The sequence below is a fragment of the Electrona antarctica genome, assembly GCF_951216825.1.
Source record: "Electrona antarctica genome assembly, chromosome: 19".
In the NCBI taxonomy this organism is placed as follows: domain Eukaryota; kingdom Metazoa; phylum Chordata; class Actinopteri; order Myctophiformes; family Myctophidae; genus Electrona; species Electrona antarctica.
The window spans coordinates 22,336,796-22,364,591 of record NC_136800.1 but is presented as its reverse complement, the minus strand read 5'-3'; the positions used below and the strand labels follow the sequence as shown (position 1 = coordinate 22,364,591).

Here is a 27,796-nt window from a genome sequence, read left to right as displayed (position 1 = left end):
AAGTGAAAGTGTCAGTGAAAGCAACAGGCAAAAAAATAAAATCAGCACGATTTGCATATCATATCAATGCTATTAGTGCACTGTCACTGGTGCTTGAAAAGGTTGTTAAAAGGAAAAACTGTTGTTCCTGATACTGCGTGTGAACTAATCACATCAATTGGTTAGCCACGCGGGGACGCGCAACAAGGCCGCGCGCACTCGCGCGTTCCAATATTTGTAGCCACATGCGCGTTCCGGGCGCCCAGTCAGCGTTTGACTCAGTCAGTAGTGGCAGTAGAGAGGGAAGAAGCAGGGATCCAGGATTTCCACTTGTCAGTGTGTGTGTGACTCCCTCATATTGCTATCAAGTGCACCCCCCACCCACACACAGCTAGAAAAATGTCCAAGTTGGAACAGATTCTAATTCTTGACCCTCCCGTCGACCTCAGATTTAAAGGTAGGTGAACGTGATTTATTTGTCTTGTTGATGTTGCTGCTGGTTTGCGGGTCGCGAGGGAGAATTTTAGCCTGAATGCTAAAGGTGGAGGAATGATTCCACTGCCACACTCCCTCTTCCGACGACTTTTTCTCCCCCCCTCCCCACCACACCCCCCGTTGCTAGTTAGCTTAGCTGGCTAACGTTAGCTAATAGCCTCCAGACCGTTCAAACCGCCATTTTACGTTAGCTAGCCCAGTAGCGAGCGACCTGGAGGCCGTGGTGAAGTCCTCGTGCTGCCGTGACGTGGAGGAGCTCGGGCGGCCTGCCCGTCATTCATTCTCTGTGTGTATGTGTGTGTGTGACTGTGTGTGTGTGCGTGTGTGTACACTAGTGACATTAGCGCGAGGCGGCTGTCAGTCACACCGAAGGATGAATTCAATGGAATTGCCGGGTTGACACGCAATCCCTTCACAAAAATGACGTAATTTCGACTAAAATGACGTGTAAAAATGAGAAGTGTCTGTACGCGGCCCGAGGTAGACACCCCGAGAAAAGTTGTGCTTCGGTGTCACACATTGCCGACATAAAGAGCTAAGCAACAAGCTAACACCACGTCACGTAAAGTGCTGTTATAATAAATTAAGCTATATGGTAACGTTTAAAAAGAACCAGTGATGTGTCAGTTAGCTGCAGCTCATGTTGGCTAGGCTAACTGTGCTAGTAGTAGTAGCCACTAGTAAAAGTTGACATGCATGTCCTCAACAACACTGTCCAAGAACAAGCTGCAATAATGCTTTTTTGGGGGTCTTGCTTGCGGTGATGTGGTGATTGAAGGGTGGACTGCTACATGCTCACATTTAATATCATTGTTGGACAAAAGCACGTGTATGAACTCTGTTCTTATTATGACATAACCTCATTTGCAAGTAGTGCCCATTACGAGTGTTTATTATCTCGTTGCCTGGCATTTGAGCTGACGTAGTAAAACTTGTGTGACTTGTCCCACTTATTGTGTGGATGCCATTTTTGCCAGTGGATGTGACTAATGACTATACAAAGTTGGTAATATTAATGAGGAAATGTAGAAGAGCATTTATGCCAGAGAGCCTAATTTATTTTTCCATAATGATTGTAGTTTTTCTTTGTATAATGCATTTAGTCCCAATTGTAAGGCTCACCTCCAAGGTTAGTAGTATTGGACAACCAAGAACTCTTTCGGGCCATTGTATTATGATGTTCATCAAGTGAGGAGGGTGAAACCGGCTTGCCCCCAAATATATAATATTTGTTCCAATGTTTTGGTTAATCTCACGTGTAGCTTTTCAAATTATATTTGGCCTTATCGTCACTCTTAGAATTGGACCAGAAGTGCTCTGTCATACATACTTTGGTGGTTATGCGCCAATTTGCTCATCAGTCACACAGTTTAGAGTCTCCTGATCAGATTAAAAATGTTGGAATAGGCACAAACAAGACTGATTTGCAATGCAATTGCATATGACATATTGGCAACACTGACACTGATTGATGTGATTCTACATTAGGTGAAAACAAGTCCATTTCAATTAAGTCCTGTGTACATTGTCGAAGACGGGGGAGAAAAACGTGAACATATGGTGACTTTGAGATGCAAATGAAAATGCAAAACTCTTGCAAATACATTAACATGCATTTTATTTTTTAGCAGGCTAAGTAGCAAAACCTGCTTTATGCAACTCCAGCACTAATACCACACATGCCCCTATGCAATTTGAGTACCCTTGAAGTGAATTTTAAGCTCTCCTGTATGTTAGCTTAGGTCTGAAATTCTGAATGCAATGTTATGCAAGGACCTGAGTTTTGACACAAGCTTATAATTCAACACTGTTAGGGTGCATTCTGCAAACCTGATGCAAGCCCACTGTGTTGCCACTGAATGTTGAAAGGATAGTAATTGAAGCGTAACACTGGAGTGAAAGGGCAGAGCTCATTTCTGAAAAGGTACACCAATACTAGGCAACATGAGGAGGCGGTGGAGGATGGCTGCAGCTCCTTAACTGTCACAGAGACGGTGCTAAATCTGTCCGTGTTGAATCTTGGAGCTGCTCTGTTTTAGAGACTCTGCTGGGATTCCTCCAGCAAGCTAGAGGGGGCAGCCCTCCTTTTCTTTCTCGGTTGATATTTTTAGAACGGGACTGGCCTGGGGGACCCTAACTCAGCAGCATACATGCAAGGAGATGAGGGATACTGGTAAATGTGGTCATGCTGTTTGAGCAAAAGTGGGACCTCAGAGTTATGAAACAGAATGCAAATGCAGGCTAGATTGGTGGGTGTGAGCCTGCACATTTTCTTTGCACTATATACTGCCTCTCATGGTTTTTTCTTTGCAGTTTGCAATGTGTTAGTCCCCTGGGGTATGTATGCTGAGTGTCTAAACTTTAGACACTTTAGACTTCAAAGTATTATGAATATCTTCATGATTGAGGTGCAGTATCTCATGCCACATGGCTGGTACGTTTCATTTAAAGTACAAATGTGTTAATGTTCATCTTACTATCAGATCGTTGTGATTACTCATTTGTGTGTATTTCCATTCCACTTTTTTTGTTTCAACAGACTTAATGGGATCTTAATTACACCCAATGCTATTCACAGAATTTGTACGAGACTAGTTAAAAATCAGACCTGTCTGAAGTGAGTTACTTGTACTGTACTGTACAAGCTCTCCTCCCTGGCCTCTGTCTGTGTGTTAGGCTGCACAACAGTGACACTTGGTGGTGACAATAGGCTATTACCGTGCTCGGACACAGGGACACACACACAGCTGTCTATAGGAGTGGTTGCACCTCTCAAAAAAATGCATTCTCATGTGGTATTTCAGGTTTAGTGGAATTCCTTTGACACACACCACCAGTGTTGTAAGTGCTGTAACCTTCCATCCACCACCATAGCTGTATGTTTTGCCCTTAGCTGGGTGTGACCACTCAATCTGGTCATGCATTTCTTCTTATCTCTGGGTAGTGGGACTGTGGGAGTGAAGAAAGGCCTAGCTTGTAGAGGCAATCTGAACACCAGGACTCCTGTCCTGTCCACATGCAGAGAATTATAGACATGTTTTTGTTGGTCCATTTCTGTTAACTAATCTGGGTATCATATGAGAAATATGAGTAATCCTGAAAGTTGGTCTTAAATTCAACACCACATGACCACACTGCAAATTCCTTGCTCTTCAGTAACACTATTTCATATGCATTGGTCATTTTCATAGTTTGCAGTTAAAGGTGTGAGAAATCTGGCATTAAATATTTAAAATATGTTGTAACACTGGAACACCCATGCAACAGATGGACATGGATGCAAATATTTAGAAAGCTGAATAAATTGAGCGCATATATATATATATATATATATATATATATATATATATTAAAAAAATAATATGCGCATAGCAGTGTTGTGGCGTTTAGCCTTTGCATATGCTGCACCATTGCAGTTCATCCATGAGCGTCCTGCATTTGCCGTTGTATGCCGCTGGTTGGCCCGGCGCCTGTGGGGAATGCAAGATTCTGATAAGGGCATATTTAATGACTAGAGAATCAGGCCTGACAGCACTGTATGTTGGAACATCACTTATTGGTATAGATTGCATCTAACTGGTTTAGCAGGGCATTGCTTTCGAGTTAAAGCTTTCAACAGGTTAACAGGTTGTGCTGGCTTTAGTTTCAGTCGTTTGTCAGATGGTCTACTCTTGTCCAATGGTTCCCAAACCTCTCAAGACCCAAAAGAGATATTTAGACCTTTTCCCGGGATGCAAATAGAGGGTATGCGTATGCATAAAACCAATGACAAATCGAGTGGCAAAGTGAGTTTAACATAGTTTAACTTTGCTTAATGCAATCAGATGGGACATTTCTGTTTGGATGTATGGGCTGTCAAGGCCAGAAAGTAGTTTTTTGCCACTCAGTAGCTGTTCCCGCATAACTTCCTGGAATGATGTCACACGCATACCCTCTATTAGCGAAAATAGGAGATCTACAAGCCCACAACACGGCACAAAGCTTACTTCTTCATTATTAATGTTTATTATATTTTATTAATAATAATAATTCTTATGGAATTTCTTAAATGTGCTTGCTTTTAAAACTGCCGGGATTGTTTAATTACCTTTGACCAGGTCCGCGTCAAATCCACTTTCTTTCTTATTATTAAAAAACGGACAATTAAACACATAAAACAAATAGCGGGTTTAGCGTATTAAGCAGGGGAAGAACATGGATTATAATGCAGGATTAGCGGGTTATGTAGTCAATGTGTTAAGTACATTTTATTTATAAATCAAATCTGAAGGAAGAGCAACATTTAATTGACACAATGTGTCCATATCTAGACTATATAAATAGCCTTTCTTTAAATTATTATATGGGAATGACTTAAATTGAGAAGTTGTGCATCACTGCTGAATATGTAGCAGTATGAGACTGTAGCAGAATGGAATTGAAGAATCCTGATCAGATGTCACAAGGGGAGGAAGTTGCTAGTTGTAGGCCTAGGTCAAAATGTACATATCTATTAAAACAGTGTCACATAGAACATATATGCAGAAACAGAATCAAGCACAGTTGCAGACCAAACTTGTAGGCTTAAGGTCTATTCATACTCCAGTTTTATGTCAGAGACCACTGACCACCGACACAGTGGTTACTGGTTACGGTTAGTAAAGGAGCAGAAGGGTGAAATCAGCCCTCAACGGCTTCTGCCAGAAATCTGGGTAGGGAATCCTCGTTCCGGGTGTTGTCATATTCTAATACAGCCCGAAAACCCATTCTGGCAGCCAGTTCGGTAGCATGTCTGGCTAGTTATTACACTCTGAATCCACACCTCAGGTTCGAATCCTACTTGTGCCACTATTTTTGTGCCAACCCCAACAAGTTTTAGACCATGGCCAGTTAAGACTGAGGCGAGGGAGTCCGACATACATGGCCGGTTAAGACTGAGGCGATGGTGTCCGACATACATGGCCGGTTAAGACTGAGGCGATGGTGTCCGACATACATGGCCGGTTAAGACTGAGGCGAGGGAGTCCGACATACATGGCCGGTTAAGACTGAGGCGAGGGAGTCCGACATACATGGCCAGTTAAGACTGAGGCGAGGGAGTCCGACATACATGGCCAGTTAAGACTGAGGCGAGGGAGTCCGACATACATGGCCGGTTAAGACTGAGGCGAGGGAGTCCGACATACATGGCCGGTTAAGACTGAGGCGATGGAGTCCGACATACATGGCCGGTTAAGACTGAGGCGGTGGTGTCCGACATACATGGCCGGTTAAGACTGAGGCGGTGGTGTCCGACATACATGGCCGGTTAAGACTGAGGCGAGGGAGTCCGACATACATGGCTTTGGGGTATGGTTAGTAATGTCCAACGTTCACCTGTGGCTTTGTGCGATGCCACTCAAAGTGACTACTGGGTTGGGCTGCTGGATGCAAGGGCCAACCCCTGTTATGTCTGGCAGAAGCCTTGAGGGCTGATTTCACCCGCATGCGAAAAACAAGAGTTGTTTGGGTGAGTCGCTTACCACCTGCACCACAGCGTGATGTCATGTTGTCGTTTTTGGTGGTCACCTTATCAGCTAAAACTGGAGTATGAATAGGCCTTTACGCTCCACAAATCACATCAAACAGTTTGAAACACTAATGCATTGAAGGTGGTGCTCTGAACAGATGGACCTGATTGAGTGGTATGCTAGGCTGTTCACAGCTACCTCTGTACACTGATTACACCTGAGCAGATGTATTCATTAACGTGTGTGTGTGTGTGTGTGTGTGTGTGTGTGTGTGTGTGTGTGTGTGTGTGTGTGTGTGTGTGTGTGTGTGTGTGTGTGTGTGTGTGTGTGTGTGTGTGTGTGTGTGTGTGTGTGTGTGTGTGTGTGTGTGTGTGTGTGTGTGTGTGTGTGTGTGTGTGTGTGTGTGTGTGTGTGTGTGTGTGTGTGTGTGTGTGTGTGTGTGTGTGTGTGTGTGTGTGTGTGTGTGTGTGTGTGTGTGTGTGTGTGTGTGTGTGTGCGCGCGTGCCCTTTTTTGAATCCACAACTTAACAGCAAATGTGTATTGATTTCTAATGTTCTATTCAATAACAATTGTCCATGTCAAGTTTTTGGATTTAATTAGGTTTAACACTCCAGATCAGCAGGTTCACACAGAGTATCTCTTGTTTTATCATTAAACATAACTGTGAAGTAAATGTTTACATTTTCCACTTTCTCTCATGTACCCCCCCGGTACCATGCACATATCGCCCCCATTTGAGAAAACTGTCTTAGGGCCCGGGAAGAGTGAGTGCAAAGTAGGTCAGTGATATAAAATATAATAATCTAAAACCCTATTATATTTTGTTGAGCGTGGTCCTGACTCCTCCAGGCCAGGGGTCTATACTAGGAACGTTCCTTTTTAGTGTGGTTGCCTATGGCAACTGGCAAGCATTGTCCCATTTTATTTACAACTTATAGATAAACTTTATTTTGCCATGGTACGCCTCAGTTTCCCACAGTGGCTTCATCAGCAATCGTGTGCTTACATTTTGCTAAGAGATCCGTTGTATAATTTAATTGCTATTAATTTATTAGTGAATTACTCTCTTCGACAAAAATGGACCATTTTCAACTTCACAACGTTGGTGAGCTTGTAGAGCTGCGTCCCTATTCTGGTGAACAGTCTGTGGCGACTGTTCACCAAAATAGGAACACTAAGGCCCGGGCACATAGGCTGCTATGCCTGACAGCATGTCGCGGGTTCGATTCCGCATCCCGCATTCCCCCCAATTTCCTGCTTACTGTAAACTATCAAATAAAGGCAGAAAAAGGCCCAAAACTATTGTTAAAAAAAAAATCTGCCGAAGAAGCCATTGCACACCCACTCTGGAGTGGGTGTCCCAGTGTTCCATGGTCAAAAACAGACTGCAGGATGTGCTAGTCAGTGGTTTATTTTTATTTTTAGGACAGCATGAAGCGAGGCTTTTGTATTTTGTGAGCGCTAGAGGGGATGCTGCTACCGGTATCGAGTAACGCTTCTACTGCAGTGATGGCTTATAAAATAGCCTTTTGGTTATTTAAATGGGTATAAACCAAATTCACAAGAAGGGACTGGGAGTCTGGGACCTCCAGTTGAGGGAGTTGCAGGATTCAATCATTCAACAATTCATCTGCGATTGACCGTTTTTATGAAGTCCAAACTGAATCTATGATAGATTTGACCAACATTACCTTTAAAGTTTCCACCCTGAATACTTGGGCTATAGACAAATCCACGGAGGGGTGCCCTGGGCGCAGCCATAACTGAGGTGTACCATTAAGCACATCTTGACACCTCAGTATTGATTGCCTATGTGGATTTGTCTATATGAACGTTTCTACAGAATTCCTACTAAATGGATGCATAAAGGGCAGGCATCTTCTCATGTAAAGTTTAATTTACATTTTCCAGATTTGTTTTTGTAGTTGCTCAGACAGCATCATACCTATCATGAAATGGTCTCAGAATGCGGATGACTCTTGATTAAGGTATCTGGGTTATGGTTAACTGGCAGTAACGGTTCCTTGACTTCCTCCCATGAATCATTTTAGTAGAATCAAATGGATTTTCAAGCAGCTGTAAGCTGCCTTTAATGGTGATCCGTCTCGCATTCAGTCCTGTGTTTAACCCTGTCAAACATAACATAACCCCTCACAGATGATGTAAGTGGGACAGAAAATCTGATTTCACAATCAAATGTCCTCAATGTAGACTATGGAACAGTAGCAGGGGAGTGGCAGGTAGAATATTATTCACCATGTCTATATAGTGCTAACTTTGGACCAGTACCCTGGTCTATACCACAACAGAATGAGGTCATTAGGATTTGTCATGCTGTGTTTGTGTTAGCCTGGCTAATAAACCAGACCGAATCAGCCGTTGGCAAAAAGAAATTGCCTGCCGGCGGATTACGGTCTGGAGAGGCTTAATTGTACGCCCATTTCCTACACCAGAGACCTGGTGTGGCCAATCGGGACACGGTATGCAATATGGGCGGGCTTTGGTACAGTGACGTTCAATGCTGGAGACCTTTGACTGACAGTAGCTCTGACCAATTGCGTCAAAGAGAAAATGTTTGAACCATACACAGCATCTCCAGACTCAAATACCACACGACAGTGTGATTTGAGTCTGGCTTATTAGCCAGGCTATGTTTGTGTAACTGCAGCATCATGGGTGCTATTTGTTTGACCCTGGCCCTGTACATGAGGCATGAGCACAGGTTCACACAGCACTCTTACCTGACCCTGGCCCTGTACATGAGGCATGAGCACAGGTTCTCACAGCACTCTTACCTGACCCTGGCCCTGTACATGAGGCATGAGCACGGGTTCACACAGCACTCTTAGCAGTAATTGTGTTGATTATGTTTGTGGCCGGTAGGGGCTGACGATGGGGCTTGCCGTGGTGTTCAAGTTGTGTTTTTGACAAAACATGGATCCATCACTGCCGGACCGTTAAAAGTTAACAGTCTAATTTGAAGCAAACCTTGTCACACAAGAACGGACCATCTACTCCCGATAATTCAACTGTATAGGTCAGGCCTTCAATTTCCAATATGGACATGAGGTCTCCATATGAAAAAGCATTAGCTGTCTGTGGTGACTGGTGAGGTGGTGATCTTCATCTTAGATGTCTGAAGATATGTGTCCTACTGATGTTCGCCATCTATGGGACTATGCTTGATAATGACTGTCTAGTGTCTATCAGAGCACAGATTTTAGTTTGCCATTTGAAAGAGGCTGTGATTTTCTTCCTAGCCCTGTCCCTTTCAGAATCCATGTGTGATGGTGAACGAAACTGAGTAAATATTGCAGAGATCTGTACTTTATATCTTATTTTAGCCTAAAGGACCTTGCTAAACACACCAGGAGAATACATAAATAAACAACAATACAAAATGTGTTGGTGATTTTTAAACAGAACCATTCATTCATTTTGTGATGCATGTGGATCGTTCGGGGGGGAAATCAACCTTGTTTTGAAAGATTCAAAAGAATTGCATCCTTTTATCGCTGCGTAAATCATGTTCAGTGTGGATGAACTCTTGACACAAACAGCAGTTTATATTAATGCAAATTAATTGCACAAAATAAATGCTGCTGGTGTCTAATTAGCCATAATTCAGGAGTGGAGCAGGGTTGGAAAAGAGGTTGAATTCTCCAATATGCTATATCTATCTATAAATGCACCAAGTCTCTGTGTGTAGTGTACGTCTGTAATCCCGTTCACTCCACCAACTTCAAATTCGACACACACGTTCCACACCACCACAGGGACTGCAGTGCCCGGTGTCGAGTCCGGATATCACTCCTAGATCTCCATATATGGAGCTGGCCTGTTGTGACATCACAATGTTGTTCTGATATCTGTATAGACTCCATATTTGGGCATGCCTGACAGAACTCCATATATGGGCATAAAAGTGACACAGACATAACGGGGTGGGGCATTCATTTACAACTTGCATCGTTCCAACTAGGCTAGTGCCCATTTGCCCAATGGGCACCGCTCTAGTGTATTGTAATGCCAATTCCGTGTCTTTATAATATATTGTATAAATGCATAAAGGAGATATAAACAGTTTTGTGTCAATTGTAGAAAGTTGGTTCCATAAATATCACCTATAAGCCAAGGCATGTCTACCATTTGACTTTTTCAACTGCTGAAGCAATGTTGTGACTCAGTCACTACTAGCCGAGGAGCTCTCTGTTTACTTAGTGAATTTAAACTACGGTAATTGAAGTTGAGTTACAGCCTGATGGCATTATTCAACTAAAAGACTTGTTTAGAACTGCTTTTCTTAGCCAGGCTGGAAATGACTGTAGTGTAGACGACGTATAGTACACTTTCCACTTGTCCATGTTTGCTTATGACTGCTTATGACTGTAGTGTAGACGACTGTGTAGTGACTGTTGCTTATGACTGCTTATGACTGTAGTGTAGACGACTGTGTAGTGACTGTTGCTTATGACTGTAGTGTAGACGACGTATAGTACACTTTCCACTTGTCCATGTTTGCTTATGACTGCTTATGACTGTAGTGTAGACGACTGTGTAGTGACTGTTGCTTATGACTGCTTATGACTGTAGTGTAGACGACTGTGTAGTGACTGTTGCTTATGACTGTAGTGTAGACGACGTATAGTACACTTTCCACTTGTCCATGTTTGCTTATGACTGCTTATGACTGTAGTGTAGACGACTGTGTAGTGACTGTTGCTTATGACTGTAGTGTAGACGACTGTGTAGTGACTGTTGCTTATGACTGTAGTGTAGACGACTGTGTAGTGACTGTTGCTTATGACTGTAGTGTAGACGACTGTGTAGTGACTGTTGCTTATGACTGTAGTGTAGACGACGTATAGTACACTATCCACTTGTCCATGTTTGGAGCACAACTTGGAATATTGAATTGCCTTTTTCTCTTTTGGTGTATTTCGATATAAAATATATCTTGACCGCCATAATATTCTGTATTGTACTGGAGAATGGTGTTTAATAATAATGGGCATACTAATTCTCTACTAAGTCTTTGGAGGCCTCCACTTCATATTTATGGATATTTGCAAAAGTATATGCTGTTGTTCAAATCATTTTTGTAGCAGTGGTAACTAGTAAGCTTCCCGAATATCACCACCAAATGAACTAAAGGAAAGGGGAACCCCCCACCACACACAAAGCCTTTGTTGACTATACTGTTAACATTTATCTTTCTCTCTCTCTCTCTTTCAAGGTCCCTTTACAGATGTAGTCACCACCAACCTTAAACTGAAGAACCCTTCTGAAAAAAGAGTATGTTTCAAAGTCAAGACAACAGCGCCGCGTCGGTACTGTGTACGACCAAACAGCGGCGTCATAGAGTCTGGAGCCACCGTCACCATCTCCGGTGAGTGGGTTTGCTCACAAGACCCGAACAAACTAAAACCAACAGCCCTACCTACCAGCATTATGTTATGCAGTCAAATCCAGTGTTAACCATTACGCTTTCACAATTATATTTACACTTAAGAATTTGTGTTTCATAGTCATTTAGATATTTAGTTTCTTGCAATGAACCTGCTTGCGCTACTAGTACATCATTGTTACATTAAGATATTTAATTGATGTTCTCATCCAGATGGATTTTAATTGAGGGAAACAAAGTGCAAGATTACTAGCAAAGAGTGCAGGAACCACAAGTCTTAATATTATTATACTATGGGATAAAAGAGATCTGTTATCCTACAATGTAAGGAAGTGGTAGGAGGAGAAGTGTGACAAAAGAGCAGAGACATCAAGATATAGCATACAGTAGGAGAAATGTAAGAGTGTGCGACTCGGTTGTGGGGAGTGGTCATGTTGATATTTGTTGGAGTTTGTTGGGGGGGGGGGGGGGATTCTGAACAAATCCTGAACCTATGTAACCCATCACCGTGGGAAATATAGATGGTGTGATGAGCATGATCATCAGGCCGATCTTGGATTTACATGGGAGAAGTTATCATTTCCTAGTCTTAAAGCAATCATGGCACCAGATCTTTCCGAATAACAAATTTGAGCCGCTCCACAAGTTGAAAAGAGTAGAGAGGCTTTCGATTGAAGAAGTATTTTTTTTGTTCCTCGTTCCGGTGTCACATTGGCCCTGATCTGATGATTTTGTATGTTTTCTTTTTCAATGCAGTACAAATATAAATTGGATTATATGAACATGATTGAGTTAGTCAAGTTAGACGGCAAGTTCTGGATGGATGCTGGCCCGTTATGGATGCTAATTCTGTACATCTGCCCTGTCTGGCACACAGTACCTGCTACAGTACAAACACGGGATGCTGTCTCAGCTAGGCGTGCAACGGTTCAGTTGGGATACTAACTGATCCTAATAGTGGATAGCACGGGCCCCAGATACGCATGTCTAAAAATGTGATCGGTTCAATTTGTATTTGTATGTGTGTATGCCTCCATGTGCCCAGCAGCAGCTAACTCATTCACCCTTGTTGTGCGCCATTTTACCCATTAAAAAGTGCTGTAAAGTAAACGGACCGCTGGGAGTCCTCGAGATAGAATATATGCTAATAACACATCATAATGACCGCCAGCGAGAGCCCAGCAGCAGATAGCTAATTGTGGCTAGTGATTCATCCAGCGTTGGGTACATAAATAAATAATAATATTCTGAAGTGCGGTGCAATAATTGTTTTTCCCGCATTAGCCATTAGTGTTTATCGGTTAAAACTTTCAGTTACAAAGGAGAGCATCGGCCCCTTGGGAGTATGGACACCCCAAGCACCTTTAGGTGGCACTCTTCCCCGGGCAGGGGACTCTGGGAGGACCAGGGGAGACCCCTGGTTGTTGTCGGTTGGTGATTCCAGGTCATGCTGTCACCTGCCCGTGGAAGAGTGCCGCCTAAAGTCCCTCTGACACTGAACAGTCCACTTTTTCTCTTTCACCTCGGTTTTTCGTCCGCAGCTTACAGACATTATTTTCTTTAATAATTTTTATCCCACGATTTTGTAACCCATTTTTCACCCGTGTCAATTATCTAATAGTCTCCATATATGGGGGACATGGGGAGAGCAACGGACTTGAACTCATGCTTCCTTCATGCCTGAGTGTCCAAGATGCTCCTTTACACCTGACAGGGGGGAGTTTACCTGGTTGGATGTAGAGCGTGAAAGGAACACATTATTCCAACCAGTTCCTTTCCCCTCCATCAGGCGTCCCGGCTGGCCAGGGGGAGGCAGTTTAGAGACCAGGATTACTGCATGTTTTTTGTGAGCGTACCTACCCTAGGGGACACGGGGAGAACATGCAAACTCCACACAGAAAGGCCCTTTCGCCAACCCCGCCTTGTGTATGGGCACTGATGACGCAGAGGAGGAAACACACTGCCAGCACCCACAGCCAGTCCCCAGCGTTAATCGAACCCAGGACCTTCTAGCTGTGAGGCAATGGCACTACCAACTGTGCCACCGTGCCCCAGAAATTATTTTCAAGGAAAAACTAGGGTCACTGACTTCACCGTGCGAGTTGAACACATGTACAGGAGGGCATAAAAGTGGACAGCATTTCTGCCACGGAAAGAGTAGAATGGTCTTCAGCCAGACTATTTTAAATTGTTCATAAATCACATTGTGGAGAAAACAAGGCAGGCTCTTAAACAAATGTTGCACTCAATTCAGTGAGTTTTATTTAATTCCAGATCCTTGATCTGGAATTCTTTCCTTATAGTAGAAAATAAGCAATGCCTGCAACCATAGTTAAAATAGTGTTACCGGCTACATTTTCATGTAGCTTAAATTAACAAGATACATGAAAATGTACCTTGAGAACGATCCTGATTCTTGATAATAATAATGGATTGCATTTTTATAGTGCTTTTCTATGCACTACGTGCTTAATCGAAGCGTTTTACAATGGTCCATTCATTCATACATTGGAGATGAAGCGGTGAACAGTCAATGCCAGCGTCCTCACTTGCCACATTCACACACCTATGGTGGCAACCACTGGAGGCAAGGTGTGGTTCAGTGTCTTGCCCAAGGACACTTCGACATGTGGACAGGCGGAGCCGGGATTCGAACCGCCGACCCACAGATAATTGGACTACCTGCTCTGCCTCCTGAGCCACAGCCGCCCCAATATTGATAATATTGTATTGGTATTTATTTTAACACTGGCCATAACATTTCACTCCTGTCCTGTTTTTTTTAATGTCATTTTAAAACCAGCATAACGGCAACTTGGATTAAGAAAACAGGGAAAGGGGATGCCGACTGATGCTTGGCATTCAGATGTTGACCACCTCATTATTATTTGTATGTGTAATGTATGTACTGACGCTGTTTCTCTTTTCACTTCACAGTAATGCTACAGCCCTTTGACTATGACCCCAATGAGAAAAGCAAACACAAATTTATGGTGCAGACCATTTTCGCCCCACCGAACGTTTCTGACATGGATTCATTGGTAAGTTAATTTAAACTAAACTGCACGAGGAAGCTCGCTATGAAGATTGCGTCTTCTGACGTGATCACAGAAGCATTCTAATACACTCACAGGCAATCCATTGGCTGGGTCTGGGACTAAGGTGCACCTTGACCACCCCCCCAGGTAAAGGTGATAAAGGTGCCAATAAACCAATTAGTCCCCACTTCTGTGTAACTTCTCATGAAGATCACATGCATTGCTACAAAGTCTTGATTTCAGTGTGTTTGAGTTTACTAGGACAGGAGCGAATTCTGGTTCCACAAACTGCACCACTGGTGAGTTCATGACTTTGGGGTTAAGAATTTCCTTGCACTATAAAATTCTATTGTTAATCGGACAGCCAGCAAACGGCCCTGATTATAAATCTAGCAGCTACAGCTACACTATATTCTAGTGACAGCTAGGCTAGCTACTAGCTACAGCTACGGGCTACTAGTTGGACGGCCAGCACACGGCCCTGACTAGCCACAAGCCTGCTGAAGCTAAGCTAATAACAACTTAGCGTGGTTCCTGCAAAAGGACGCCCGGTGTTAGCTATTGTTAGCATCCCGCTAAGCTACCCTCCCCTTGTACTACTCCTGCTAACGGCCTGCAGAACGCCAAAGCAGTGATGTCGGGGAAGAGCAGAAACCAACGTCGCAAGGCTAACGATAAGCCCGCGGTGCTGCAGAAGCACTGTGAGACATGCTCCAACTGGATGGCCGGCGAGGACAAACACGAGGACTGTGTCCGTTGTTTGGGCCTGCAGCACGCTTTCGACGCCGTTCATAACCCGGGTGCCTGCTCCCTGTGTGACGGCGTCGACGCACGCATCATAACCCGCAGGCTAGTGCGTGCTAAGCAGTTCTTCGACGGAGCCATCCGACAACCAGAACCGGCAGACGACCGAGAGGTGGCCGATCAATTGGCGGAGGAGAGACGGGACGCATTGGACCCCGCTCGTTACTCTGAGGGTGATTATGCCGACCTACCGTCTACTTCCCGCGCGAAGCGGGCGGTTAAGAAAGCCAAACAAGCAGCTAGAAAAGCTCTGGCTGACGAGGTTACGGCTCCAGCGGCTGCCGAAATCCCGCACTCCCCGCCTCGCCAACGTAAGAGGCGCACAGATCGTCCTTCCCCCGTCGAGCAACACGCCGGCGATGAAGAACAGTCCTCGGAGGGAGATCAGAGCCAGAGCTCCAGCGGTAGCTCCTCTTCTTCCTACTCTGAGGGCTCTTCTGAGAGTGAGTCAGAATCGGAGTCTGAGGGACGCCTCAGAGCCACTCTCATCGCAGGAATGCAGCCTCAGACGGCGGCCCGGACTGAGCCCGAGCCCCGGGCTGGGACTGAGGCTCTGGCTACAACAGCTCCGGATGTAACCGAGCCACAGAGCACGGCGGTGCCTGACACGGCACCCCAGACCGATGTTCAGAACCGAGCCCCTGCTCGGTCCCGAGTCGTCCTCGAGATGGACAAGTCAGAGCTGATTGATGTCTTCAAGAGGGCTACTGAACGCAGCGGTCTAACGTGGCCAGCTGAAGCTACTCCGGCGGCGGCTGCGACGGACACGGCCTGGGATGATTTCGGTAAGGATCCGGACGCTCCCCGAGCCAAACAGATCCTACCCTTGGCTAAGGGTTTCACGGGGGCGCTCGGTGAATCCTGGGAGCACCCCTACACCCACTCCTTCCTACCCACACATAAGAAAGAGCTTGATTGTGTCGCCATGAAGAAAGTGGGTCTGGAATCTCTGCCCGAGATGGACAGATTCCTAGCTTCTCATCTCCTACATGTCCCCGAAGTCGCCCCACCGAAGGAGCCGAAATTCGCTCTCACACAGGAAAACGACATGTCCACAATGGTGAAGAAGGCATACGCGACGCTTACGGGCTCCGTGAAAGCCATTAACGCCATCACACTACTCCAGGGCTCTGTCTCCCACATTTTCAAAACATCGGGAGAGGCATTGAATCTGGAGCAGCTCTACGAGCTACGGAGGCTCCATAAAGAGGCGCTCGCGCTGACAAGGTACAACACGGAGATGACGGGAAAGGCAATGGCTACTCTAGTTGTACTAGAACGGGCTAGATGGCTAAACCACTCCGAAACCAAAGAGAGAGCCTCTCTCCTGGACCAACCCATCCTGCAAGACAATCTTTTCTCTGGCACGGTGGCCGATCTCACGGCCAGACACGAAGACAGAGAGAAAAAGAAGCAGGCGGCGCAGGCTTTCATGCCGACGGAGAAAAAGCCTCCGCCAGGTAACAAAAGAAATAGATCCTCGTACGGCCGCTCTATGAACCGGAGGGACAACGAGAGGGAGCGCGGCTCCAGGCCTCCTTTCAAGGCTCCGGCGGCTGCCAGAGCCCCCTCTGCTTCGGGAGGCCAGTACCAACACCGACAACAGTCACAGCAGGATCGCAAGAAGGACACCGGGCCTCACGGTCAGCCTCCTTCCGCGGCGGCGGGACGGAAGCGTCAACGCCACACGCACAACAACAACAAGCAGCAGCGTAAGTGACATTGCGCCGAGCCTCGGGGAGACGTTGATGGAATCCGTCTCCCTCCGCCCCCACGTTCTGGGAAGAGCTTACGCTGGCGGCGTAGTAGCCTCGGGCTTTACGCCACTGGCGCAGAGAGCACCGGACAGGATGAGCGTTGTTGCACCGATTTTTGCGAAAAAGATGTCGTTGCATACTGTACCTCCCCTGTCCCCCTCCCTGATTCAAATAAAAATGTTGTGTGGAACAAAATGTTTGAATCCTTGCCAGAACACACGGGGTATGAGCCCACTGCCACGCAGGTCAATGAAACGACCCGCGGCAGTGGGACGAAACGCAGATATTTTGACAGCGCATCAGAGCGCTGCAAAAAGGCACAAGCACCATGCCAGTTTGATGGCCCCGTCGCTAGGGGGCGCCGTTTTACCACGGCTGAACATGGTGCCAGTGTTAACCAAGGTAACACAATGCCTGCCGCGGGAGGCACCCACTCTAACTCAAAAAAGAGTAGGGCTGACAATGAATCCTCTGACGCGGTGCGTTTCAAAATGGATAGAGTGCGGCGCACACACCTGGGTGGTGGACACCGTGAGAAAAGGCTACAAGCTGCAGTTCTCCGCAGAACCACCCACATTCGAGAAGATAATATTCTCTCAGGCAAGCGGACAGGCAGCCGTCATTTTGCGAAACGAAATAATTTCCCTGCTGGCCAAGAATGCCATTCAGGAAGTACCTCCAGATCAGAGCCTAAACGGTTTCTACAGTCGGTATTTTCTGGTAAAGAAAAAGGGGGGGGGGATGCGTCCTATTCTGGACCTCCGAGCCCTCAACCGATATCTGAAGGATTTTCGTTTCAAGATGCTGACAAATGCGGCACTGTTACGCATGATACGCAAAGGGGATTGGTTCACGTCAGTGGACCTCAAGGACGCCTATTTTCATGTCCCGATTTACCCGCCGCACAGGAAGTTCCTGCGGTTCGGGTTCGGAGGACGGGTTTACGAATACCTGGTTCTCCCTTTCGGGATGTCCTTGAGCCCCCGAGTGTTTGTGAAGTGTACTCAAGCGGCCATAGCCCCTTTGAGACAACGGGGAGTTCGCATAGCGAGCTATATCGACGACTGGCTCCTGCTTGCGCAGTCGGAAAGCGAGGCACGACTCCACACCAGCTGGGTAGTGAGTCACCTGCAGTCTCTGGGTTTCAGTCTGAACTACGAAAAGAGCGTGCTCATACCAGCGAGGTCAACAGACTTCATAGGTTTAACACTGAACTCTGTCTCCCTCACGGCTCGGCTGTCACAGGACAGAATGACTTCCGTTCTGAAGTGCGCGAGCTCGTTCCAGGTGGGACGCAGGGTCCCTTTTCGTACGTGCCAGAAAATGGCGGGACTCATGGCTTCCGCTATAACCGTGTTACGGTTAGGCAGACTGTACATGAGACCTTTTCAGAGGTGGATGCTCTCACTCAGGGTGCCCAACGATCGCCGTCATCGCCTGGTTACAGTCCAAACGGAGTGTATATCGGCGCTGCATCCATGGAGAGACAGGTCATTTCTTTCCGAAGGAGTGTCCATGGGTCTGGTCGTGTCGAGGAAGATCATCACTACGGATGCCAGTATGACTGGGTGGGGCGCCACCCACGAGGGCAGAACTGCCAGGGGAGTGTGGGGCGACGAACTGAGGACCGCCCACATCAACTATCTAGAGCTGATGGCAGTATGGTTAGCCGTACGACACTTCGAACCCCTCATCAAGGATTGTCACGTCCTGGTCAGGACGGACAATACGACGACCATGTGCTACGTCAACAAGCAAGGGGGACTGCGATCCCGCCTGCTGCATGCACTAGCACAAGACCTGACTCTGTGGTGCGACACACATTTGAGGTCAATCAGAGCCTCCCACGTCCCGGGGATACTGAACAGGGGAGCGGATCTTCTGTCCAGAGGGAGGTGCCACTATGCGGACTGGTCCCTACACGACGCGGTGGCAGCTCAGCTCTGGGACAGGTTCGGCCGTCCACAAGTGGACCTGTTCGCCTCGGGGGAGAACGCGAAATGCCCGGAGTTCTTCTCCATAGCGGGACAGGAGTCTCTGGGCCTAGACGCGCTAGCGCACGTCTGGCCCGGAAGTCTGCTGTACGCGTTCCCTCCCATTTCCCTGATATCTCCAGTCCTGGAGAGAGTGAGAACCCAGGGCCTAGCGGTAATACTGATAGCTCCAGGGTGGGGCTCTTGGAGGTCGGAGATATCACCTCTCCTCTACGACCATCCGTGGCAGCTCCCGCTGCGCAGGGATCTGCTGACGCAAGCGAAGGGGGAAATCTTCCATCCACGGCCGGAAGACCTGGATCTATGGGCTTGGCCCGTGAGAGGATGAACCTTGACGCGGAAGGCCTGCCGCAGAGTGTCATCGACACTATACAGAGTGCGAGAGCTCGGTCAACCAGGGAGGCCTACGACGGGAGGTGGCGTGCGTTTGAGAAATGGTGTCTACAGACGCAGGCGGTGCCTTTTCAGGCATCTGTGAAAGTGATTCTGTCTTTCCTTCAGAGTCTGATGGACAAGGGCCTGTCTTACAACTCCCTGAAGGTCTACCTGGCGGCTATTTCGGCCTGCCATGTTGGATTCGGGAATGGCACTGTCTGGGTGCACCCTCTAGTGCGTCGGTATATGGCTGGTGCGATGCGCCTCCTCCAGGTACCGAAGTCTATGGTTCCTTCGTGGGACCTCGCGCTGGTTTTGGACTCCTTGTCTCGACCGCCATTCGAGCCATTGGCGTCAGTGGGGCTGCAGTTTTTGTCGTTGAAAACGGCGCTACTGCTGGCGTTGGTGACTGCTAAACGGGTCGGTGACATTCACGCTTTTTCAGTGAGCGAGGAGTGCACACGTTTTTCCGTGGACAGGACGAGGGTGGTCATTACGACCAACCCGGCTTTTGTGCCTAAGAACCAGTTGACCACCTGTATACCGGTGGACCTGGTGGAATTCTGTCCTCCTCCTTTTTCCTCGGCAGAGGATGAGAGGAGGCATACTCTGTGCCCTGTACGGGTTTTACGAACTTACATGGACAGGACGGCGGCACACAGGAAGACAACTCAGTTGTTTGTGTCCTGGGCCCCCAAGACCTTGGGGAAGGCAGTATCCAAGGTGAGGATCTCACAATGGATAGTGGAAGCCATAGAACGATCTTACTCGGCCAGGGGTTTGCAGCCTCCCATAAGGTTGAAGGCGCACTCCACGAGGGGTATGGCGACGTCCTGGGCTCTCTCCAGGGGAGTGTCTATCCAGGAGGTGTGTACGGCTGCGAGCTGGGCATCCTCCTCGACGTTTGCCAATTTTTACAGATTGGATGTGACGGCTGCGCCAGTGGCGCATGCTGTCCTCAGCGTGGCTTCAAAGTAAGGTTTGGATCTGTCGGGCCTCTGAGTGGAGTGGCCCTGGGTCCGAGGTTCCTTCCTTTTTCCGCCGGCTTTTTGAGCCGGGTGGTTTTTCGCTCCCGTCACCCTACAGGCAGAGGTCGGGACCCGTGAGTCTAGACTTTGTGGTGGCAAGAAGGGAGTGTATCGGGTCTTCATAGCGAGCTTCCTCGTGCAGTTTAGTTTAAATTAACTATAGGTTACGAAGGTAACCCTGGTTAATTAAATAAACAAGCGAGGAAGCTCGCCAAAACGCCCTTCTTGTAGGCAATGCCTCATGAGAAGGTTCCACATGTTTGAAGTGGGGACTAATTGGTTTATTGGCACCTTTATCACCTTTACCTGGGGGGGTGGTCAAGGTGCACCTTAGTCCCAGACCCAGCCAATGGATTGCCTGTGAGTGTATTAGAATGCTTCTGTGATCACGTCAGAAGACGCAATCTTCATAGCGAGCTTCCTCGCTTGTTTATTTAATTAACCAGGGTTACCTTCGTAACCTATAGTTTCTTATTAACCTGCTGTGGTTTAACCCATTCTGACCTGAGATCAGATTCTAAAAATGTCTTCTACATCCTGACTGAAAAAGCTATGTTTCTATGTCAGTCGTTTCTATGTTTGTCTGCTTTTGTATGACAGTGTGCCGTTTGTCCACCAGAGGTCAGCAGATACCCAGTCTGACACACACACACACACAGTCAGTCACATGCCTTGTAGCTCTCAGGTCATAAGCTTTGTTGAGGGAGAAAGGAGTGCAAATGAGGAAGTGGTGCATAAGAAACCAGACTTACTGATAAGTAATCTGCTAGGGAGACCAATGCTTTACAGGAGGCATGTGTTCTCCGCTGTTATGTTACACAACCGTTCTGATAGACAATCTGTTGGTCATAAAGATCAGAACATCATGCTGAGACCCACTGGCTCTCTGGATGGAAAACAAACATTTGTTGTATATTATCCGAATATCCGTATTTACTGTAGTGCAACAACATACTCTAAACTGTATTGTCATACTACTGTATGTTACACTGCACATTAAACTGTAGCCACACACAGCTACACTGAATTGGGTCGTGTATACCAGTATATGTAGGAACCTTTCTGTATAAAACAAGCCAGTGGTCCGTCTAAAACAGAACGACTGATTCGTAATGTACCGTTATGGTTTTTTTAAGAGCATTTTAATTTTATGCAGCCTGACTCCCCAGAGCTTCATGGTTTTTTATCGTGCATTGCATGAAGACAGCGGTGCATGTGTGTGCATGCACACATGTGCGCATGGATGAGATCCAGCTGTTAACAGTTCAGCGTGATGAATAACACTCCCATTTTTCATGTCCGCCAGTGGAAAGACGCAAAACCCGATGATCTCATGGATTCCAAGCTGAGATGTGTCTTTGAGCTGCCTTCTGAAAACGACGTGAAAGAGGTAAGGCGCGTCTGGAGCGAGTTTGAAACTGATCCCATGTCTCTAGTTAACAAAAAAATTATAATAGAATCCACCAAAAACAACACACAGATACATATTATGGATGCACCTGATTCTTGGATCTCTGGTGTGTAATGGCTACTTCAGTGGTAATTAGTTATCGACCGTTTACAGAACATCCCTAGTAATGGCTCATGTACAACAGAATTATTTAAACATTGGAGGTTTGTAAACGTACGTACATGCAGTTAATCATTGTATCGTGGATCTCGTCTCACAGACTGTGTAAACGTCCAATTCATCTCTGTGACTTTGATTCAGGGACAATTTCACAGCTAAATGGAAACAGAACCACGTGTTGATGTATATGTGCAGGGTCAGCTGAACCTCTCATCAATCACGAGGACGACAAGTACATTATAGAGACGGTAAACTTGTACCCTGCAAAAATTGAAGAGTTTAATTGAAAAAAGGTTTCATTTTTCCAAAGTCGCACCTTAACACTCTTACCTGCCAAAACGCAGGTCTCCGTCCTATCAAATAGTTATGCTCGGCGCCCAACACAGCGATTACCGGTAATCAAAAGACGGAACATTAATCATTTCATAACCGAGCGCACCAGTCTACATGGTGGGAGCGTCTATTGAGCAACATTCAATGTCATTTCCGGTTGGCACGTCATCCAAAGTGGTCCCCCCCCCCCCCCCCCCCCCATTTTAATGGATGGGATGAAACATCTTAAAACGTGAATAACCAAAGATTATATTTTGACAGCCCATCGCGTTCCCGTCGCTTGTCACAATGGAAGTAATCATACCTCCAGTTGTTGTCGATCCCCTCGGGGGGTGTTTTGGCTACATCTAGCTACTTCTAGCTCCTTCCAAGATGGCGCAGAGCAACCTTGAAATAGGCTCTGAAGCTGCAAATCGCTGATTTAATGGTTCCAAATACCCCATGGCATTAAGGGTGTTAATATTAGATTACCATCAAAAATATTTTAGAAACATTTAACGATTAATTTAAAAGGACTTTGTGCATGTCTGTTTTAAATGAAACTCTAGTGGGTGTACATGATTTCCAGAAGGAAAGTGGGCTCCTATCCAGGAGCAGCAGTATTAGCCGGTGCAGACGGGCAGAGAACTAGGTTAGAAATTCAGGCTCTACTTCCAGCTACACCGGCTCATGTTCAACAGCTGGTTGATGCCCCGAGCTTGCCCACCCAATCCCCCAAGCCCATGCACCGTTGGCAACGCCAGCGACCTTTAGAGATTCAGAACAGGGTTCCAGCTCTGAGGTCAAACGCAGGAAGCATCCGAGAGGTTGTTGTCGGGATTAAAGCGTCATGTCTGCTGATTGGCACAGATACGAACGGGATAGCAGGTGAGCAGCTGGAGGGAATGGTCACTGCTGCCTTAGGTTGGTGGTGTTTAGTTGTTCAGAATCAGGTATTTGTACATTTGCCCATACGTGAAATCTTGCCATCTTAACTATATAATAATTAACTCATTTACAGCCAACATTGATTCATTCTGTATGTCACTAACTAGCTCCGGATGCAGCAGGGATTTGTATTTTGAAGACCCCAGAATTCACCCCAAAATGAACTGGAATCAAAATTGCCTAAAGCTAATGTGGCTACCGTCTTTTTATAAATCATCAGAAGCGTTGATAATGATATAGTAACCGCGAGGTAGCGACAATTTGGTAATGAGCCCCTAGCATCGACGTTCTGTTCAAACACCTGAGAGGATTCGGAGAAAAAAGGGTTTTAAGATTGCGGTTTTGATGGCAGTGGACGGACGGGGGAAGGGTCATTTCATTGACGAACCAAAGCGGAGCAAAGTGTTGCCTAGCGACGGGGACGCTGCTACACAATGGATATCAGCGAGACCGTTCTGAATTAATAATAATTTTAAAAAAGACGTCATCGGCAGCGAGCGCCATTGGCGAAAAAAGAATCTGCAGTAAATGAGTTAAGTACATGATATATGTATGTAATTGAATTTAGTGTATTGCAGAATACATCACATGTATGTGATGTATTTTACATAGTTACGTAGTTTTCTTGCTCAAGTGTGCCTCACTGACCTTGATGCATACCTCCTCTGTTGTAGTACACATGCCGTATATTACCTCATACCTTGTAGTACACATGCCGTATATTACCTCCTACCTTGTAGTACACATGCCGTATATTACCTCCTACCTTGTAGTACACAACCGTACCGTATATTACTAGACACGACAGTGTAAATGGTATTGTCAAGTGTCTGTGGACAGATCAGGCACCGCGATAGTTAAAGAGTCAGTCAGTTCACAATAGATTTGAGTCAGAGTTCTCGGTGATCGTAGCGTTGATTAAAAAAAACCTAGTGTCGATCGGACTATTTGACCAGTACCTCACAAAAACAAATGTTTTGGGTATAACTCGTACTGCCACCCTCTATATATCCATGCCATCATGTTTGTCTGTTCTCCAAAACTAAGCCACATCAAACGAGACTCGGAGGCACTGATTTCCTCCCCGGTCCCTTTGATGTGGCTGCTGTGTGCCTCCAAGCCCTGGACGAGTCTCCCTGTCTCTGGCACAGACTCCCGTCTGGAGGCTAACCTCCCTACTTAGTCCGGGGCATGCTGGATTTCACTTCAGTGGTCTCTCTTTCTCTCTCTCACTCTGTCTGTCTCTCTCTCTTTGTGCATGGCTCATGCAATGTGCAGATTAAGCAAGAGAAGAATGACGTGGATGTGACCAAAGCAGCCCCTGTGATGAACTCCGCTAAGGGCGACATGCCCTCTGCAGCCAAACCTGTTAGTGCCTCCCTGGACGACTCTGAGATGAAGAAAGTGTTGGAGGAGTGCAAGAGGCTGCAGTCTGAGATGGGAAAAATGTCTGAAGAGAATCGGCAACTTAAGGTTGGATTTAAAGACGAGTGATTTCATTTGTGTAGTGTGTTTTCAGACAATCTAGGAACCCATTGGCTAAAATTTCTGTATTTTCTTTTCTTTCTTTTTTTACAGACAATTAGCCTTTTTCATTTTTTTGTCAATTAGCCAATTGTGAAATTAGGAAATGTGTGATTAAACCAGACACTAGTTGGCTGGGGGGAAAACGAACAAAAACAAAAAAGATTAGTCATTGTTGGGTTCTTAGATTAGATTTCAGGTTACTTGAGGCAAAGCATTACATTGAAATGGAATTTGGAGATCTGGATGAGGCATTAAAGGCAAAGCAGCCACAAGAAAATCTTGTATGACTCCTACTATAATTTGATACATTTAACAGAGAAGCTAACAAAGAAGGTAAATAATCACATGATAAGATGTATATACAGAAAGAGAATAAAATCCTCACTCAGTTGTAAGAGTCTTAATAATGAAGAAAAAAATATATATATAATATTAATCATATTCGGTTTTCGGCCAACTGTTTCCTATATTCGGTATTCGGTTTCGGCCAAGAATTTCCCTTTCGGTGCATCCCTACTCTTACTACAACTGAGTGCGGATTTTATTCTCTTTCTACATGTTCCCTTCGAATCTGCACCCAGCACACGCCTGAATCTTTAAAAGACTGTTTGAGTTGAGCGTGCCTTTTCCCTTGAAGATGTGTATATCATTTTCACTATTGGCTCCTAGGGCTGTTTCTAATTAGCCCTTTGCTAAACCCCACCCCAAAAGAGATTGTCCAATGCCGTTCCAAATTGTTTAGCAACCGTTGCTAAGCATGGCAAGCTTTCGTCACCTCATAGCGGTCAGTGTTATTTTTCATGGCTTTGTTGTTGAACACATCCACAGCTTAACGCCAGTTACACGACTGACCCACTCCAGTGCTTTGTTGTTGAACACATACACAGCTTAACGCCAGTTACACGACTGACCCACTCCAGTGTTGTTGTTGAACACATACACAGCTTAATGCCAGTTACACGACTGACCCACTCCAGTGATGTTGTTGAACACATACACAGCTTAATGCCAGTTACACGACTGACCCACTCCAGTGATGTTATTGAACACATACACAGCTTAATGCCAGTTACACGACTGACCCACTCCAGTGTTGTTGTTGAACACATCCACAGCTTAACGCCAGTTACACGACTGACCCACTCCAGTGCTTTGTTGTTGAACACATACACAGCTTAACGCCAGTTACACGACTGACCCACTCCAGTGTTGTTGTTGAACACATCCACAGCTTAACGCCAGTTACACGACTGACCCACTCCAGTGCTTTGTTGTTGAACACATACACAGCTTAACGCCAGTTACACGACTGACCCACTCCAGTGTTGTTGTTGAACACATACACAGCTTAATGCCAGTTACACGACTGACCCACTCCAGTGATGTTGTTGAACACATACACAGCTTAATGCCAGTTACACGACTGACCCACTCCAGTGATGTTGTTGAACACATCCACAGCTTAACGCCAGTTACACGACTGACCCACTCCAGTGATGGCAATATAATACTAATTACCGTAGTTTTGCTGTGCATTTACATGAACAGCAAAACTCCTGTCGGACGGTTGTATGTTGATTGAGTTGGATACTGTTTCTCCCTCTAACATTTCCTCGTAATTCTAGTTTATTTAAATAATGTCATGCACATTTGTCCAGTGCATAGCCTACTGCAGGCTTGGTTGACTAGATTTAGAAGACATTTTTAAGCTCTAGTCTACTGAAACGATCGATTATTTTTATGGGTGAGAAGGACAGCTTGCCATCGCAGAGTTGAGTGGGTGGGGCTTAGCGAAAGGCTAATTATTTCTCCTCTTATTCCTTCCCAGGATGATGGACTTAGAATGAGAAAGGTTGCCCGCTCGGACCACGTGTCATCAAACTCCACCGTCCTCCACCAGGGCAGCACCACCTCGCTGCCCTCCCTCCTTGTCGTCATAGCCGCCATCTTCATCGGATTCTTCCTAGGGAAGTTCATCTTGTAAACTGGGAGACGGTGTGCCAGCATTGCTCTCTCACCAACCTCGCCCTGGCCCACGAAAAAAAAGAGAAAAAAAAGGAAAATAAACAACCAACCAGGCCTGGCTGAAATCGAAGTCTTTCTGTTGACTTTGCCATATCATTGGTAGTGCGGCCTACAGTGAAACACGTCTGTACAGCATCATGTCGAGGGTGTTGCCTTTTTACAATCTTCCTCTCACACACGGTTAGTACACACGTCAAGAAAGAAAAAAATAAAACAAAGTGATTGCTCCTTTATCGTTTTATTTTTTTGATGGCTGGATGTACAGGTGGTAATGTGGATGTGGGGAGGGGGGGTAATCAATCAATCAATTAACACGGACAGTTGAGATGCGCGTAGAGTGACCGCAGGCAAGAAGCAGTCAGAAAATCATTCTCTCTCTCTCTCTCTGTTTTAATAGAAATTGAATGGAATGTTAGGTGTCTTGTAAATGTTGTTTTAAAAAGATCCTTTTAAGAAAAAAGGAAATAACTTCCATCAAAAAACACCTTGCTACCTGTTGCTGGATTGCCTCTGAAGTTGACTTAATTTTGTTCAGTTTGTAATTTCTACTGTTTTCTCTTGGGGAATGTTTTGAGTCCAGCTCGGGATTTCGGTGCCTCCTTCCTTGTACATTTTCTGTCCTTTTCCTGTCCCTGACAACACCAATGCAGACTTTATATTATTATTAATTTTATTGTTCTTTTGTTTCTCAATACAAATATATTCCTTCTGAGGCAAAAAAAAATGTTGACTGAATTTAGGTCTCATTCTTACAATCCTGTTCCATGGTATTAAGCATTGAAGAAATAAAAATGAAAAATGTTGTTTATAACTGTCTGACTGACTGTGTGTCCCCCTTGAGCCGTACACCATCAGACATTGCATATTTCATTCATAAAAGCTTATCAAACATGGCTCTGAGAGTCACTTCCTGGTTTCTATTGTGGCTTCCTCCTGTTGGAACCACAGTCGCACTGTGTGATCAGCCAGCAGGTTTTATAATGTCAACAATGTTGACATAACACCACCCATTAAGGCTGGGTGGTGTGAATGTTTCCATGATCGTAG

General features: G+C 45.9%; 1 protein-coding gene across 1 annotated transcript; it reads left to right on the top strand.

Moving 5' to 3' along the window:
- Positions 1-228: 228 nt before the first annotated feature.
- vapal (VAMP (vesicle-associated membrane protein)-associated protein A, like) lies at positions 229-27,565 on the top strand. Its single transcript, XM_079529941.1, has 6 exons — positions 229-436; positions 11,201-11,353; positions 14,309-14,412; positions 21,674-21,757; positions 24,476-24,670; positions 26,553-27,565. The coding sequence occupies exons 1-6, from the start codon at positions 379-381 to the stop codon at positions 26,706-26,708; spliced, it is 750 nt and encodes a 249-aa protein (XP_079386067.1). The 5' UTR covers positions 229-378; the 3' UTR covers positions 26,709-27,565.
- Positions 27,566-27,796: the final 231 nt, after the last annotated feature.